This window comes from Carica papaya, chromosome 7 (genome assembly GCF_054855325.1).
Source record: "Carica papaya isolate Zhongbai chromosome 7, ASM5485532v1, whole genome shotgun sequence".
NCBI classification, from domain to species: domain Eukaryota; kingdom Viridiplantae; phylum Streptophyta; class Magnoliopsida; order Brassicales; family Caricaceae; genus Carica; species Carica papaya.
The window spans coordinates 22,685,924-22,705,295 of NC_142315.1; the positions used below are offsets into that span (position 1 = coordinate 22,685,924).

Genomic DNA, 19,372 nt, shown 5'->3' on the forward strand with positions numbered 1-19,372 from the left:
GAAAGAAATTAAATCAAATGCACTGAAATACCATAAAAATTAAATTCTATTTATATCAATTTGAAATTCTAATTTATTTAATTATTATTATTATTATCATTTTTATTTAAAAATAATTATCACAAAATATTTTTTGTTATCATATATTTTATTATTTACTAAAATTAAGTTAAATTTAATAACTATAATTTTATTAATATATTAATAAATTCAAAATTTTATGTTAATTAAATTAAATATTATTATTCATATTATTATTATTATTATTTTTATGAATATTATTGGACGCTAAAATAGGGACCCAATAGCCTTGTGATTACATTGTGGGGGAAGCATTTTCTCTCTTCTTATTTTTTATTTTTTATTTTTTTCTTCTTTTTTTACCTTGTAGTACGAGTGGTGACTCTGGTGCCTGCAATTCTCAGAAAATGCCACACCTCTTATTCTCTTCAATCGAGGAATTTATGTTCATCTTTCATGGAGATCCAACAACGGCAGCGAAGTACTCAACTTTATCAATTGCAAAACCCTTCCATTGAACCCTGAACTACTGGGAAAAAAAATGGCCCAAACTATCTCTTCGCCATTTTTGAGCTCCAATTGAGTTTCGTCTAAATCTTCTCCCCTCTCTCTGTATCCTTCTTCTTTGCCCAAGATCTGAATCTTGACATTCTTTTCCTGATTTTTTAAAGGGGAGGTCTTTGCTCTTTCTTCCTCAATTAGGTAATCTTTTGTTTTTATTTCTTTGCGGAGTAAAATCTTGTTTTCTTACTGAATGCAGAGGTAACTGTTGATCTTCAGCTGTTGAAGGTTGATGGGTTACTCTGTTAGTGTTTGTTTTTTGTCATTCTTGCCTGAGGTTTATGATTCGGCGTAGATCCTCAGTAAATTTTAGCATATTTTTCTCATCGTTGATTCAGATCTGAAGTTCCACTGTCAGCAGAAGGCCTCTGTTTCTTTCTAGTTTATGGATGTTGGATTTCTTTTTTCTTTTTGGATTTTATTATTGTCTAGGTTGTATTATAATCTTGATCTGGGTTCTGTTTACTGGATGTTGCCAGTGGCTGTTAGATTTTAGATAGATACAAGTAAGTCTAAAAATAGTTCTTCTTCTGGATAGAGATGGCTACAGATAGTTACTTATAGTTGCTGCTGCTCTTACTCTCAGGCTCTTTAATTGGCTAAGTCCAGTTACATTTAATGTGCTAATGCTGATAATTGAGGCTTCTTGTGATTGTTAACAAAGCGCCATTCCAATGAACTGGTGTCTTCAAATTCTAAATTATCAATGTGGCTTTTGTATTCCAAAAATTAGGAAATTTTCTGATGTGCTTTCCAGCATATACAATTGCCATATGCCTACTGGAGTCGAGATCTGGGTTTCTGTGCTTTCTTATTTCCCGTAATTTTTATGCTTGTCTGCCACAGATCACGATTTCAGATATATATATATATATATATGCTTTTTCTTTTGGCATTCTTGGAATCATGCAATTATATCTTTATTGTTTTCCTGAAGTTCCTTTGATCTCTGAGCAACCTAAGCTTTATCTATCTCCTTCTATATGCTGCTTGCAGCCCCTTCCTTTTTCGTTTTTCTGATATTTATGTCCTGAGTCAATTGCTTTTGTAGTGGCCCAGGTGTTTTGTCTGCTCAAAATTTTTGCATTGCTACAATGCTCAAGCAGATATTAAGCAAACTTCCACGGAAATCACCCAGGTCGGAGCAACTAAATTCTGCCGTCACTGATTCTGGCAATCATACTTCCGACTCTGGAAATGGCAGCCAATGTACAAATGTTGGGAATAGTCTTGCAAGTCGATTAAGTGTGGTTAAACGGGTATCTTCAGCTGTTTTTCCTGCAAGCATCATGGCGGGCGTTGAGGCAGTGGAGCCCAATCTATCTTTCAAAGATGTTTCAAATCCACAGAAGCAGAGCCTGTTTATCAGTAAGTTGAATCTCTGCTCTGAAGTTTTTGATTTCAGTAATCAAGACAAGAATACGGTCGAGCAAGATCTTAAACGTCAAATTCTGATAGAACTTGTTGATTTTGTCTCTTCTGGATCTGCCAAGTTCACTGAGCCAGTGACTGCTGCAATGTGTAAGATGTGTGCAACTAACCTTTTTAGGGTCTTCCCACCTAAGTGTCGTTCAAATGGTAATGGAGGTGAAACAGAAGATGAAGAACCAATGTTTGATCCTGCTTGGTGTCATCTGCAAATCGTGTATGACCTACTTCTTCGGTTTATCAGCTATAGTTCACTTGATGTTAAAGTTGCAAAGAAGTATGTAGATCATTGTTTTATACTACGATTACTTGATCTCTTTGATTCTGATGACCCACGAGAGAGAGATTGTTTGAAAACAATCGTGCATAGGATTTACGGGAAGTTTATGGTACATCGGCCTTTCATCAGAAAAGCTGTCAGCAATATTATCTATCATTTTGTTTTTGAAACTGAACGACACAATGGAATTGCTGAGCTGCTGGAGATATTTGGGAGTGTCATCAGTGGATTTGCCTTGCCACTTAAGGAGGAGCACAAGATATTCCTGTGGAGGGCTCTAATTCCTCTCCACAAGCCCAAATCCGTTGGAGTTTATCATCAACAGTTAACATATTGTGTTGTACAGTATATAGATAAGGATCCAAAGTTGTCTAATAATGTGATCGAGGGACTACTTAAATACTGGCCAGTGACGAATAGTCAAAAGGAGTTGATGTTTATAAGTGAGTTAGAAGAGGTTTTGGAAATGACCTGCATGGTTGATTTTCAGAAGATCATGGTCCCCCTTTTTCGGCGCATAGGATACTGTCTCAATAGTTTCCATTACCAGGTATCTATTCCTCTTCATTATCTGCTTAATATCCTAATCGTAATATTCTTTCTGCTTGCAGTAATTTGCCAATAAAGGGGCTTGAACCTTGGTACTGATTGCTTTGGTCTGTTTCTTTTGATCGTTTAAGGTTGCAGAACGAGCTCACTTGCTATGGAACAATGAGCACATCCTTAATCTAATTACGCATAACAGGCAGGTGATTGTGCCTCTTGTCTTTCCTGCTCTTGAGCGAAATGCCAAGAATCACTGGAACCACGCAGTCCTCAACCTGACACAAAACTTGAAAAAGATGTTATCCGAGATGGATGAAGATCTTGTTCTTGCCTGTCAACGCAAGTTGGAGGAGGAAAATTCAATGTCGAATATAGAAGCTGAAAAGCGAAAACTGACATGGGAACGCCTGGAAACTGCTGCAAGTTTCAAAGCTGCAGCCTCTGCAACTGTAGCTCCATTTAAACTCGCTGCATGTCCCGTTGCCTGCTAATTGCCCGAGTAACATTATCATTCAGAAAGAAGAGGAAACTAGATGTGCTGCTCAAAACTGCAGAATTTGGAAGTCTTTGATTCTTGAATTTGGTCCAATGTTTTTGTGATGCCAATAGGGACACACTGCCCTGAAAGTCTGCTAGCATATGAAAGCTTTATGACTGGAGCGACCCTGTTTGGTTGCTGTGATTGATATGTGTATTGATACCTGGGTTGCTGTTTGGTTGTGCGGCTGCCCATGTTTTTATTCTTTAAAGAGAGTTGTATCACTTGTTGTTCAGGACATAGATCCTGTTTTTTCTTGCTTACTATATAGCTATAGCGAGAACAATGAAGCTCTCTGCTGCCATGGTTTATCTCCATGTATATAGGTTTCTGAAATTCCATCTTCAGATTTATGGTAATGCTCTTGCTAGATTCAAGCTCTATGTTTTGCTTTCCTGTATAGGAAGTGAGTTATACAGCAACATGTTCTTGTAATTTTTTTCTCTGTTCCTTGTTGTTATGTCTTCTAGATTCTGTTGTCTCGTTATATCTGTTATAGAAGAGAGTAAATCTTCTATAAATTTACTCTTGATTGAAGTTAAATTAAGAAAGTACAATGGGCTGAATCAAAATCTAAGTGAGATAGATCAAACCCTCTTCATCCTTGAACGATGTTGTACAAGACCAGATGCTCGTCAAACAATGTTGAACCACTGTCAGATCATATTTCATGAATGAGGTATCATGCCAACTCAAAACACAAACCTCAAATCAGCAATCAAGTGGAGCCAAAGAATTGTGAAGAAACGTCTAGAAGCGCATTACCAGATTCAAGATAGCATTACTATTATCTTGGTTATTCTTTCTTCATTTTTTCTGTATTGTTTTCTGTAATATAGTTATAGACATATGAGTAATACGGTAAAGCTGTTATGCACTCTTGCATAGATATATACATAAAAGAAATTGTAACTGTAAATACATAATACGAAGTAGAAAATTAGAGATAAAGTCTTTCTTCCTATACTACGTTTTTTATGCTTTTGCATTTTTTTTTTTTTTTTGTAATTTTTTCATGTTCAGTGATATGATATTAGAGTTTGCACTGACTCAAAATGATCTTAACTAAACCCAAATGTCAATTCAAATTATCTTGATCTCTCTCATCCAAATAGTTCGTATTGTATTAGAGTTAATGAAAATTCAGGAGCAATCCTTATAGCGCAACTATTATATTCCAACAATTACTATATCTAGGCAATATCCATTGAGATGATTGCTCTGCATAAAAAAAAAATTAGAATTCATCGACGAAGCATCATTGAACCAGATGATCCTAGCAACTATTGATGGAACATTGGCTTAGATGTAATGACATTATTATTATTTGGTTGTAGAATGCCCTTTCAGTCAACATCAAGTGTAGCATGTCCTATGTAGAAGCTATTCGACAACTATGGATCGGATTAGAACATTGTCATGCGGAGCATAATGAACCTAGAATCTATAAAGTGAAGCAAGTAATTGCTAATCTGGTATAAAATTAAGACATTGTGAGTACTTATTTTTTTATATTACAAACTCTATTGATAAAGTAATGAATTACGAATCAATTCTCAACTCCACATATAATGGTATAAAAGATGTAATTAAATACTAACAAAGAGACTGAGTGATGAAATTTCTCATGTGACTCAAAAAATCTTACAAAAGACCTAAATCACATATTGTACTATTAAAATATTTTCCTACTCTCGATGGGATTTATTTAATTATTCAACAAGAAGAAAAACTGAGTGAAATTTTGCCTAAAATTCAGCTAATGAGTCACTTGCCATTCTTAGTAAAAGACCCAAATAAGCAATCAAATCAAGATAAATATTTTTTCTCACATGTAAATTTCCTGGATAAACTATTGAATGATGCTTTAACTTTATTTTGCCAAATGAAAAAAAATTATGCAAGTCACATTGGAACAATGAGATTGACTAAATAGCTCTCTATAATGTTCTGTACATCCCATCCTTTGCCTTCAATCTTATATATTCTAGAATGTTAACTGAATTGTCCGTTTTTTTACTTTTCATCTAGGAAGGTTTGACTTGGAAGGCAATTGGAATAAGTGAGGTGAAAAACAGCTTAGACCAACAACTACTATATGAAATCTCTCTTACAGATTTGTTAGAAACCTCAAGCAACCTACAGTAGCAACAATCTAAGTTAGATTGCAATGTATGGGGTCCTTATGATGAAAATTCTCACAATGGTTTTCATTATGTCCTTATTATAGTGGATGATTTCAGCAGATCAACTTGGGTATAATCACTAAAACATTAATCCCATGTATGCACTGCTTCGCAAGCATTTTAAAGCTAATAAATGCACATTTTCGTATTAAAATCATATAAGAAATTTTTATACTGCAATCATCATTTTATTGAACTCAACATATCTTAAAAAAAGAAAGACAACAAAAAATTAAAGCTATATACCATTTGGAGATGATGCAGTCATAGCGTGATTGAGAGACCCATTGAAAAAATCCTTAATTATAATATCCGGGACCAAAAATCGGCCCGAGATTTTCTTTTTTATTATAAAAAAATTATATAACTAATTAATTTAATTTATTAAAATTTATTTTTACTGATTTTTTTAGAAAAATAGATTAGGGATGAAATTGAAAATAATTTTGGGAAAAAAGAGTGAAACTTTAAATAAATTAGGTGTTTTGAAAGAAAATTTAAAAATAGAGGGTAAAATCGTAAAAAAGAAGAAATTCAGCCACATGAAACGACCCAGTCAGCAGTCACGGTGAACCAGAGCACGCCGTGTGGAAAAACACATTGACATCGGAGCCACGTGGGCAATCCGTGTACCTTACGATTCGACAGCCCCGATCACGTCTCGCGCGCACGGATGACTAAGATGCAATCCCTCTTGAGGCGCAATCAGACGAACGAGATCAATTATGATGAATGATCCAGATTTGACTATACAATCGGCCTAAACAGGCAACAATTGGACGACTCTCCTCGCTCCATGTCAACGCGAACGGACGGCCCAACACGGGATGGATATTTAAACATCGCATTTCAGGGAACTTTAACCTTAGCCGCACTTACCCTCATTGGAGAAAAAGAACCAAACGCTGGAGAAGGCGATTGACCCCTAACTGTCGCCACACCAGAGCCACTGCCGACCGCTAAAAAAGTTAAAATTTTCCCTTTTCCACTCGAAATTCGATTCCAAGTCTCCTTGTGGCTATATCAGAGCAAAAGGGACGATGGATGAGTCAGAAACTGTAGGCAAATCTCGGTAGAGCCGTTGCGGTAAAAGTCATAAAACCCCTCTGATGAGCCCCTTTCTGTTTCTCCTTTAACACAATTTTTCGATCATTGTGTTTATCATCATTCTCTGTGCAGGTTAGCTGAAGAAAAAACCTCAACCATGAAGGAGAACCGGAGAGTCACCGCACCTGGAGACCACCCATAGGTAAGTTTGCTTTTCTTTGATTTTCTGTCCAATCGAGACCCTCTAACGTATTTTTCTGTAAGGATACGTGTAGAACTGGCCAAAACTGGCCAAAACCAATAAGAATCGGCTAGGCCGAGGCAAACCACTGTCGTAAGCACCGGAGCCGGCGTTGAAGCACGACGACACCCTAAAATTTGCCGAAAAGGTTTTCAACACTGATTTTGGATTTTTAGGGTATTTTTAGGTACGTAACGAGTATTCTAATTCTCGTAAAAAAATTTTAAAAAATTCGATACCCGTTAGGATGCGTAGTAAATAGTATGATGCTTCGAAATACCGATTTGGGTAAAGATCCCTCACCCTATTCTCTGTTACAGTAAATTGAGGCTTAACGATGGATAATTTTATATTTTGTAAAAATTAGAAAAACTCTAAAAATAATTACAGGTCACTAGTGAAGTCGGAATTAGTTAGTTCATATATGTCCTGATTCCTTGTTTATTTTTCTGTACTGCCTAAATTGCTTACTATTATACTGTGCATATTTAAATTGATAGTTTTATGGTCTTCTCAATTATTTGGTTATTTACTTCCTCTTGAATTGTTTATTTGGTATTCTGGTTACTTGGTTATTCGGTTATGTTAAACTATATTGTTTGCTTAAATGCCATTTAAATTAATATGTAAATATAAAATGAGATGTTGGTATGCATTGGTGGTTGTTTGAATGATGAGAATATATATAAATGAAAGCTTACTAGGTATGCTAGGAAAAAGTGGACGGACCCGGTACATAGGAAATCCTACCGTGGACATTACCTCAGTCGAACGAGTCTGAGAAGTTCCATACCAAAAAGATTTTGAAAAATATAGTTCACCCTCATACTGGACGAGATATCGAGACAATGATGTTTTTGGCGCCTATTATTGGATGAGATATAAGGACGGCCGGGTTAATTGTTAAATCCTGATACTGAGTCCACGAGTAGAGGGATATCCTTATATACCCCCAAAGGTCCTAGTAAGTAGGTAAAAAGGAAGAATTACTAATCTTATACACGAAATTAAAGTGTCACTTGGTTATTTATCTTCATAGGTTGTTTTCGAAAAAACTTGTAACGGTAAATATGGAATAAAACGTGTTGAAGTTAAATGTATTTACTTAAATCAAGGGCTCTATTAGTTGTTTTATGATTTTTACCAACCTTTAATTTTCTGTATAAGTGATTAGTGTGATATTCTTACTAGGTTAATGTAGCTCACCCTTTTATTAACCATTTCATATCAAGAAGACCAATATTCAAATCCTGATCAGCAAGAGGGTTGTGAATAATTCACCTCCCAGACTCTCTTCAAGTGCTAGTGAAGGTTAACCCTTAAGATATCTATTTAATTATTTTGATTACCATTTGTCTTTTTATGAACCAATGTAGAAATGACATTTTCGCAGCTCTATTGGACATTCCAAATCACTATATAAGGAATGTAAACCCTAACATTATTATTCGCTTCTGCATTTAAAATATAAATTCATTTCTTTTGAGTTCTGAACTATGTTAGTTGGTATCAGAGCCACGTTTCTCAGAACCATTCATTACACAAAGACTTAAAAACACTAAATATAAATTATCACTCAACCCTTTCTTATGAAATGCAGGTACAAGGATATGAGGAAAGAAAGACCCCAACTAAACCGAATAGCCTAGGATGGTTCACTGCGAGAGGATGTTGACCGACTCTTTGAGATGCTAGAGAGATTCATCGCTGCGCAAGCCTAGGAGGAAAGGAGAGAGTTTTCTGACCCTCCCCTATTACCACAATTTGAGCTACCCTTGTAGCGGGAAGATCCGGAGCCACCCCAGTATAACCTTGCTTCTCCACCGTATCATCCGACACCGCCACAGTACAATTCGGTGCCTCAATCGTATCATCCAGCACTGCCACAGGGCCACCTGGTCCCTCCACAACATAATTCAATCCCACGGGACCTAGTTCCACCCATGATAGACCCAAACTATATTGAAAGGTACAAAAGACTAAACTCATATACCTTTGCAGGGGTATCCTCTTTCGAAGAGGCTGAGTATTAGTTAGTTGAGACAAAGAAGGACTTTGCGACTCTTGGGGTAGTTCTTGAACAGAAAGTTATGCTTGCCACCTATATGCTTGTGGGAGAGGTAGGTCGCTGATGGCAGCTCAAACAAACCACATTACTCGTTCCAGTCACTTATCAGTTCCTGATGGCCTTTAATGCAGAGTACCTCACAGAACACCTTTGACATTTGAAGGAAATGGAGCTTGCACACCTACTACAGGGTGATATGACTGTGTTAAAGTATGCTTGAAGGTTCCTAGAGTTGGGCCAGTATTCTTCCAAAAGTGTGATGGATGAAGGTAGGAAGCCAAAGAAGTTCGAAGGGGGCCTCTACCCTGAGATCAGATAATAGTTGTACGTATTTGAGCTCAGCACCTGCTCAGCCGTCCTAGCTAAGGTACAACTAGTAGAGAGGAACCTTTGTATCTTCCTTTCAGCAGTGAAAAATTTTAAACACCTAGTTTCACACTGCAGACCAGCACCCACTGTACCAGTTCAGCAGAACAAGAGACCGAGGCTAGTGACTTAAGCTCCTCCTTAGGCTCCGATAATAGGACATGGTAGGACTTACTAACACTGTGGTAAGGATCATGGGGACTGACCCTACTATCGTATCAATAATACCTACCACATATGTGGGAGTGCCCAACACTACGCGAGAGATTGCCTGCGAAATCAGAATCAGGCCAGAGATCCTATCCAAGACAGAGCTTACAACATCACCCAGCAAAATACTGAAGCCAACTCGGACGCGATACATGGTACGTACACTATCTGTGATCACCTTGCACATGTTTAGCTTGATATTGGTACTTTACATTCGTTTGTTTTATATGCTTTTGCATAAAACTTGAATATATTACCTGAGAGACTTGATTCTGTATTATTTGTGTCTACTTTTGAAAGTAGGACACTATTGGGGGAGGTTATATACAAAACTTATATCATAAACATAACAGATAAAAAATTGAGTGTGGACCTGATAGAGATTGACACGGGTGACTTTGATTTAATTCTAGAAATGAACTGATTAGCGACGTATCACGCTACCATAGATTATTTCCATAAAAAACTTATATTCAACCCTCCTAACGAGGAGTCATTTATAAGTTAATAAAAGTTTTGAATATTATTCCCTCATGAAAAGTTCCTTATTATATAGTACTTTAACTCAGTTGTCTTATCTACATAGGCAAACCTAAGAAGGAAGTTTGCATTCAAGGAATCCTGGTAGTTCGAGACTTTCTGGATGTGTTTCCTGATGAACTACCTAGACTGCCAGTGGACAGGAAAGTTAAGTTCAGCATAGATCTTCAGCTTATCACCCAACCTCTCTCGGTTGCCCCTTACCGCATGAGTCGTATTGAAATGGAAGATATAAAGAAATAAATAAATGAATTGCAGGATAGTAGATTCATCCGACATAGTATGTCTCTCTGGGATGCTGGAGTCATATTTACAAAGAAAGCAGATGAGACGTTAAGATTATGTATTGACTACAAGGGATTGAATAGAGTCATGATCAAGAACAAGTACCCCTTCCCTAGAATTGATGACCTTTTTGACCAGTTATAGGGTGCCTAGATCTTTTCCAAAATAAACTTGCGTTCGGGTTACCATCAGGTAAAGATCAAAATAGAGGATAGTCCCAAGATAACCTTCAGAACCATGTACGGACACTATAAGTTCTTATTCATACCATTTGGACTAACCAAATCACCAACCATTTTTATGGACTTGATGAATAGGATTTTTAGACAATTCTTATATCAGTTCATCATTGTGTTTATCGATGACATTTTACTCTATTCAAAAAGTAGAGAGGAACACACCCACCACCTGATTCAGGTTTTGTGGGTCCTCAGAGAAAGAAAATTATATGCAAAATTGAGTAAGTGTGGGTTCTGCCTTGAGCAAACTACCTTCCTACAGCATATCATATCAAGGGTATGTACACTATTTGTGAATCTCAAAAAAGTTGAGGCAGTACTCAGTTTGGATAAACTGATCTCGGTTAAGGAAATTCGTAGTTTTATGAGAATGATTGGTTATTAGCATAAGTTTGTGGAATGATTTTTTAGCATAAACGCTCCTTTGACCCAGTTCACAAAGAAGAACGTTAAGTTTGAATGGAATGAGGATTGCGAAATAAGCTTTATAGAACTTAAGAAGCAGTTGACTATTATACCCGCGTTGGTTTTATCGAGTGGGACAGAGGGATACACAGTGTATGGTGATGCCTCCTACTGGGATTGAGTTGTGTTATGATGCAGTATGGAAAGGTCATAGCCTATGGGTTTAAACAGTTGAGGAGTCATGAAAAGAATGACCCCACCCAACGACTTGAAATTGGCCGCTATTATCACATCTTGAAGATCTAGTGCCACTACTTGTATGAGGAGACTTTTGAGATTTACACATACCATAAGAGTTTGAAGTATATCACTCAAAAGTATCTCAACATGCATCAGAGGCGTTGGATAGAACTCCTCAAGAACTACGATTATAATATTTTGTATCACTTGGGCAAGGATAATGTAGTAACCGACTCGCTTAACAGAAAAAGTACAGGTATGTTAGCTCACTTAATAGTTTCTGAATGTAGGGTAATAGGGACTGTACAACAAATATGGCTTTAAGACTTAAAGAGGGCTATATGTTTGGCTTACCTGACTATCCAACCCGAATTGATCTAAAGAATAAAGAAAACCCAATTAACTAATTCCACCATAACAACTCTCAATAAGGATGCAAAACATAGAGTGCATCCAGAATTTGGAGTCTCTACTAATGGGTTGCTCAGCTTTCAGGACAAGGACTGCATTCCAAATGACAGTGAACTGAAAAGAGATATCATGACAGAGGCTTATAACTCAAAGTTTGTCATACATCCTAGAGGTACTAAAATGTATCAAAATATGCAACTCCAATTTTGGTGGAGTAGGATGAAAAGAGAGATGGCTGACTTTTTCTCCAAATGCCTAGTATATCAACAGGTTAAAGTAGAGTATCAATGCCTAGACGGACTACTTCAGCCATTACTAATCCTTGATTGAAAGTGAGAACATATCACAATAGATTTCGTGATAGGGTTGCCTAAAGCACGTTCAGGACATAATACTATTTGGGTAATTATTAACCGGCTCACCAAGTCCTCTCTCTTCTTGACTATCAAGATAACCGACCCCTTGGATAAGGTAGCAAGAATCTATATCCGAGAGATAGGCAGGTTACATAGAGTTTTGATGACAGTGGTATTTGACAGAGACTCCAGGTTTACTTCTCGATTTTGGTCTAGTTTTTAGCAAGACATGGGAACGAAACTGTCCCTTAGCACCATATTTCACTCTCAGACCGATGGACAATCAGAGAAGACGATTCCTACCTTGGAGGATATGCTCCAAGCTTCTATTATAGAATTTGGGGGCTATTGGGATGATCATCTACATTTGATAGAGTTTGCTTATAATAACAACTATCAAGTAAGTATCGGCATGGCCCCATATTAGGCATTATTTGGTTGATCTTGTAGATCTCTAATATGTTGGAAAGAGGTGGGCAATAAAAAATTGTTTGGCCCAAATCTTGTAGAGGAGAGTACAAACAAGATAGTTAAAATCAGGAAGAACATCCAGAAAGCTCAGAGTAGGTAGAAGAGTTATGTGGACACCCGGAGGAGGGATTTAGAATTTAAAAAAAAACGATTGAGTGTTTCTTAAGGTCACCTCTTTCAATAGAATCAGTAGATTTGGCAAGAAGAGAAAATTAAATCTCCGGTTTATTGAGCCATTTGAGATCTTAGACATGATTGGTATGATCGCTCATAGACTGACACTACCTCCAAAGCTGTCCAAAGTCCATAATGTGTTTCACATGTCCATGCTACCCAAGTACAATTCAAACCTCTCACACATCCTATCCCATGAGCCCCTTTCACTCTAGGAGGATCTATCCTATGAGGACGTGTCAATAGGCAATGTAGACCGAAAGAGTAGAGTACTTTGTAACCGAGAAATTCCCTTCACCAAGGTCCTATGGCAGAATCATACACAGAGAGAGGCCACTTGGGAACTGGAATTAGACTTTAAAGCCCAGTACCCCCAGCTGTTCGACTGAGTGAGAGGGTGATAAATTTGATGGACCGTATTTTCCTAAGGGGGAAAAGTTGTAATACCCAAAACTAGAAATTAGCCCGAGATTTTTTTTATTACAAAGAAATTATATAAAAAATTAATTCAATTTATTTTAATTTACTTTTATTGAATTTAAAAAATATATATATTATGGACAAAATTGAAAATAATTTTAGAAAAAATGAGTGAAATTTTGAATAAAGGGGATGTTTTTAAAAGAAAACTTAAAAACAGAGGCAAAATCAGAAAATGGGAGAAATTTGGCCATGTGGGACGGCCCAGTCAGTAGCCACGGCGAACCAGAGTACGCTGTGTGATAAAAATGCTAACATCGGTGCCATACAGGCGATCCGCATGTCTGGCGATCTGACAACCCCGATCACGTCCTGTAAGCATGAACGACTCAGATGTATTCCCTCTTTATGCGCGATCGGACGGACGAGATCAATTTTGATGAACGGTTCATATTTGACCATGCAATCGGCCTAAACAGACAACGATCGAACGGCTCTCCTCGCTCCACATTGGAGCAAATGGACAGCCAAGATCGTCACAGAATAGGTATTCAAACATCGCGTCTCAGGGAACCCAAACTCTAGCCACACCTGTCCTCGCCGGAGAAGATGAACCAGACGCTGGAGAAGGAGACCGACCCCCGACCATTGTTAAGGATGGTGGGTGAGCCATAAACTATGGGTAAAGCCCGGTGGAGCCGCAGCGACCAAAACCCTAAAACCCCTCCAATGAACCCCTTCCCATTTTTTGTTTCACGTAATTTTTTTGACTACTGTGTTCACCTTCCTTCTCTATGTTGGTTAGCCAAAAAAGAAACCTCAGTCATGAACAAGAATCGTCGGAGCTGCCACACCCGAAGACCCACCGCCGATAGGTTCAATTTTTTTTTATTTATGGCTAACCGAGGCCCGTAGTGTGTTTTTTCTTTAGGGATATGTGTAGAACTGGCCAACACGGGTCAAAATCGGCCAAGTTGAAATGAACCACCATTGTGGACGATAGAGCCAGCGCTGGAGCACGACGGCGACGCCGTTTCGGAACCCTAAAATTGGCTGGAAAGGATTTTCAGCATTAATTTTAGGTTTTTGGCGTATTTTTATATACGTGATGAGTATTTTGATTTTTGCAGGAAAAATTCACAAAACACGGGACCTGTTAGGAGGCACAGTAGATAGTACGACATTTTAAAACATCGATCCAGATAAAGATCCCTCACCCTATTCTCTGTTATGGTAAATTGAGATTTAATGATGGATAATTTTGTGTTTTGTGAAAATTAAAAAAATCCTAAAAATAATTACAGGTCATTAGTGGAGCCAAAACCTGTTAGTTCTTATTTGTCCTGATTCTCTATTTATTTTCTTATACTGCATAAATTGCTTACTATTATATTGTGCATATTTAAATTGATAGTTTGTTATGGTCTTCTTGATTATTTGGTTATTTGGTTCTTCCTACATTATTTATTCGATATTTTGGTTACTTGGTTATTCAGTTATGTTAAAATACATCGCTTGCTTAAATACTGTTTAAATTAATATGTGAATAAATGAGATGTTAGTATGCGTTGGTGGTTATTTGGATGATGAGAATCTATATAAATGAAAGCTTACTGGGTATCTTGAGAAAGGGTGGACGGACCCGGTTCATAGGGAATCCTACTATGGACATTACCTCAATCGAACAGGGCTGAGAAGTCCAATATCGGAAGGATTTTGGGAGATATGATTTACCCTCATACTGAATGGGGTATTGAGACGATGATATTTTTGGTGCCATTACCGGATAGGGTATGGGGACGACCAGGTTAATTGTTAAATCTTGATACTAGATCCACGAGTAGAGGGATATCCCTATAGACCCCCAAGGGGTCCTAATAAGTAGGTAAAAAGAAAGAATTATTGATCTTATGCACGAAATTAAAGTGTCACTTGGTTATTTATCTTCATAAGTTGTTTTCGAAAAAACCTGCAACGGTAAGTATGAAATAAAACATTTTAGAGTTAAATGTATTTACTTAAATCCATGGTTCCATTAGTTATTTTATGATTTTTACCAACTTTCGATTTTCTATATCAGTTATTAGTGTCATATTCTTACTAGGGTAGTATAGCTCACCCTTTTATTAAGCATTTCAGATCAAGAAGATCAAGATTCAGATCCCAATCAGCAAGAGGGTTGTGAGTAGTTCATCTCTCGGACTCCCTTCAAATGCTAATGAAGGTTAACCCCTAGGATATCTATTTAATTATTTTAATTACCGTTTATTTTTTTATGGACTAATGTAGAAGAAATATTCTCGTAGCCCTATTGGGCATTTCAAATCACTAGGTAAGGAATGTAAACCCTAACATTATTATTCGCTTCCACATTTAAAATATAAATTCATTTTCTTTGAGTTCTAGGCTATTCATTAATTATCTGACTTATTTCTTCTCTCTATCTAACTATTATGCACAAAACTTTATAATTTTAGCTGATGGAAGACACCTTAAAAGGAGAATTTGTGCTCCTTTTTATAGATGAGAGGAGAGGCCAAAGTACATTCAAGTTAATTGAATATGTTGATAACTATTTCTATTATTGTAAATTAATACCCATAAAATACAATAATTCTATAATTTATTTTAAGGTTACCCACTCTAGCAAGGTACACTTTTCTTTATAACGGTTATCTATTATTTTGGGTGTCCTTTAAGTTGGCTTCAACCGTTTTAAGTGAATGAGAAAATAAAACACTAGTTTAGTGGGTCATCTACTTAATTGCTGAAATTAACATTCTCCCGCTTGATTCACAAAACCGATTATGAAAACTATAATCTATATATACATTTTACATTAAAATATATTTATTGGTAAACATAATTTGATACGTGATTGCAATAAAATTAGCCAACATACCCAAAATTATTATACCATAATACTAAAATAACTTAGATTATAAATATGAATCATAACGGTCACATGACTTTAATGTCACATTTCCTTCTATGCACCACAGACTAATAACCTTTACTAATTCAGTCTATAATGTTAAAATAGCCTCCACAATTTGTCTTGTCAAGACATTCCTTGTTGATTAAATACTGAATTGTGCACTCATAATTAAAAATAGAAAATAACATGAACAAACTTTAATGAGTAAAATGTCAATTATTCAACCACTGAAATATTCATTGTCATATTATGAATTACTTAAAAGATCTAACCTTATAACATGTTTTGCATACGTCTTTGGAGGTAGCCCTTTAATCAATGGATCAACAATCATAAATGTGGTACTAATATTTTCAATCAAGACTTGTTGTTTATGGACTATTTCTCTAATAACTAAATACTTTAAGTTCATATGTTTGGATTCAGTAGAATATTTGTCATTCTTAGAGAAGAAAACAGGTGCAGTATTATCACAAAATATTCTTAGTGGTTTGATAATAGAGTCAACAACGCCTAGTCCTGAAATGAAATTCTGCAACTACAAAGTATGACTTAAGGCTTCAAAACATGCTATCAACTCAGCCTCCATTGTGGAAGAAATAGTAATAGATTACTTTACATTCTTCCATGAAATTGCCCCATTTGCTAGTATAAAGATAGAATCTAAAGTAGACTTTAAGCTATCACGGCAACCACCATAATCTAAGTCTGCGTATCCAATCACCTCTAATTGTTATGATCTTTTATATGTGAGCATATAATCTTTTATTCCTTGAAAATACCTCATAACCTTCTTTGCAGCTTTCCAATGTTCAATTCCTAGATCACTTTGATATCTTCCCAACGTACCAATAACATAGTTGATATCTGGTCTAGTACAAGTTTGAGTGTATATAAAACATCCCACAACATATGCATAAGGAATATTCTTCATTTGTTCCTTTTTTAAGTCATTTCTTGGGCACTAACTTTTACTTAATTTGTTACCTTAAGAATTGATACAACACTAGCTGAACATAACTACATATTGAATCTCTCCAAAACTTGGTTAATATATCTTTTTTGAGATAAACCTAACAATCATTGAGAACGATCTCTGAGGATTTCTATTCCAATAACATAATTTTCCTCACCCATATCAATTATCTGAAAGTTTTTAAAGAGATATTTCATGATTTCATATAACAAACTAAGATCACTACTAGCTAGCAAAATATCATCCACATATAGTATCAAAAATATAAACTTGTTTCCACTAATTTTCAAATATATGCATTAATCAATAGCATTTTCCTTAAATCTAAAATATGTAATGGTATCATTAAACTTTATATACCATTGTCTCTGTAATACCCAGCTGGAGCACCAGCTGGGTACAAAAGAAAAAAAAATATATTAATTAATTAGGAAAAAAAGAAGAATGTAGAGAGAAGGAGAACAAACCAAGCGGCAATATATATATATGTATATATATATAATGACATAATATAAAAAAAAAGAGAAAAAAGAAAGAGAGGAAGAGAGCTGAGTTCGAGTGGGTGAGAGATGAGGCTGAGCTAAGTGGGATCAGGGCCGAAAGAGCAGAGTGAGGGGAGGAGCCTTGGCCCCGTGAGGAGGAGGAGTGAATGGCAGTCGAGGAGGTGAGACGCGATAGAAAGGGGAGACATCCCGGGAAGAAGAAGAAGAAGAAGAAAAGAAAAAAAAAAAAAGAAGAAGAAGATAAGAAGAAAGGAAAAAAAAGGGTGAGAAGAGAAAAAAAAAAGGAGAAGAAGACAGAGAAAAATCATGGTCAGGAAGAGAGAGAAAGAAAAGAGAGACATAAAAAAAAGGAAGAAGAAAGGAAAAAGAAATAAGAAAAAAAAGGAAAAAGAAATAAGAAAGAAAAAAAAAAGAAGCTACAGGAAAAGAGGAAGAATAAGAAGGAAAGAAAAAAGAAGAAGAAAAGGAGAAAAAAAAGAAGAAAAGATAAAAAAATTTAAAAAAGAAAAAATAAAGAGAAGAAAAAAAATTAAAAAAAAAAGAAAAGGAAAGGAAAAAAAAAGAAAAAAAAAGAAAAAAAATTAAATTAAATTAATGAAGAAAAATGGAAGGGTACCGACCAAATATGATGTTGGTGCATCGCATGCGATAATACGCGCTGATTCAATCATCAGCACCTGACATATTCAGTGACACGTGTATGATGATGCGTGATGACGTTAGCGACCAAGACCGCGTGTCCGAAAGTAAAATCCATACTTAATTAATTATCGTAATATAGTTTTTAAAATTATTCATAATTTAATATATGTGTTTTCCATTATAAATGAAGAAAATTATCCAAACGATATTCGGATTTTTGAGAGAACCGTAGAACAAGTTAAAAAGAATTCCCAAAGCTCTTCTGACCATACCGTAGGTAAGAATTATGTGTATTCCATACGGAGACATATATTATATGCTTATGTAAATGTGTATATCTATAGTGCATTATGTGTGAATGTTCAAATGTATGTATAATGTACTATATGTAAATAGTATGTCTAATTTATATTTGTTTGTGTTTATGTAGTTTATATATATATGTTATTATACATGTGTGTATGTATATAAAAATATATAATGAACGTGATATGAATTGATAAGAACATAATTGATAAGAACATAATTGATAAGAGAAAATGCGTGAATAAATAAGTATATGGTATATTGTGTGTGATTGTGTCTAAATGTTTAAGTATGAATGTGTGTGTATGTATCTTTAGAAATTGTGTGTATGAATATAAATATATATTCTATTTGAGATATGTAGTGAAGATACATGTCTGTATTGTAATTTGTGTGTGTACTAATATGTATATATTTATGTTATGTATGTGAAATGTATAACCAGTGTGTGCGTGTGCAATTCGGTACACTGCACTTGATGTGTAATCTGGTGCAAATATACGATGCACTGTACTTGCTGTGTGATCTACTACAGTTGCACGAGGAATCTGAGTATCCTGTGGTTGCTATGTGATTTGGTACAAGACAACTCAGAAAGTGATTTGAAATGTATGTCTATGATGTGTGTGATGATATTGTGTATTTTGTATGTATATTTGTGTTTAATTATATATAGAAATTAAGATCTTAGGTATGAAATAAGTGAATTAGAAATGAGAGACATTTAGAAATAGTGTAGAGTGTAAGGACTCTGAATACCTACTCATTTAGTCTAAATCGAGGAGGGGAGGGTGCGTGTGTGGCTGAAGTTCAGTGGGTATGGTGAACCTGCACATGGATATAGTCTGAAACCTAATCTTGATGTGGATAGGCATTCATGTGAGTGTGGGTCACCTAGCAAACGTACCTACTTTGACAATTGTGTGATTTGTGTGTGTTATCCATGCGATGGGGGGGATCCATTTCGCATTTCC

The 19,372-nt window shown here is 35.8% G+C and overlaps 1 protein-coding gene across 2 annotated transcripts; it reads left to right on the top strand.

Moving 5' to 3' along the window:
- Positions 1-344: 344 nt before the first annotated feature.
- LOC110818600 (serine/threonine protein phosphatase 2A 57 kDa regulatory subunit B' kappa isoform-like) lies at positions 345-3,733 on the top strand. 2 transcript variants are annotated; one of them, XM_022047520.2, is made up of 3 exons: positions 345-723; positions 1,642-2,840; positions 2,971-3,733. In XM_022047520.2, the coding sequence occupies exons 2-3, from the start codon at positions 1,677-1,679 to the stop codon at positions 3,325-3,327; spliced, it is 1,521 nt and encodes a 506-aa protein (XP_021903212.2). In that variant the 5' UTR covers positions 345-723; positions 1,642-1,676; the 3' UTR covers positions 3,328-3,733. The 2 variants fall into 2 exon arrangements, with proteins under 2 accessions (XP_021903212.2, XP_088063952.1); XM_088207826.1 differs by having other exon boundaries at positions 346-723; positions 1,634-2,840.
- Positions 3,734-19,372: the final 15,639 nt, after the last annotated feature.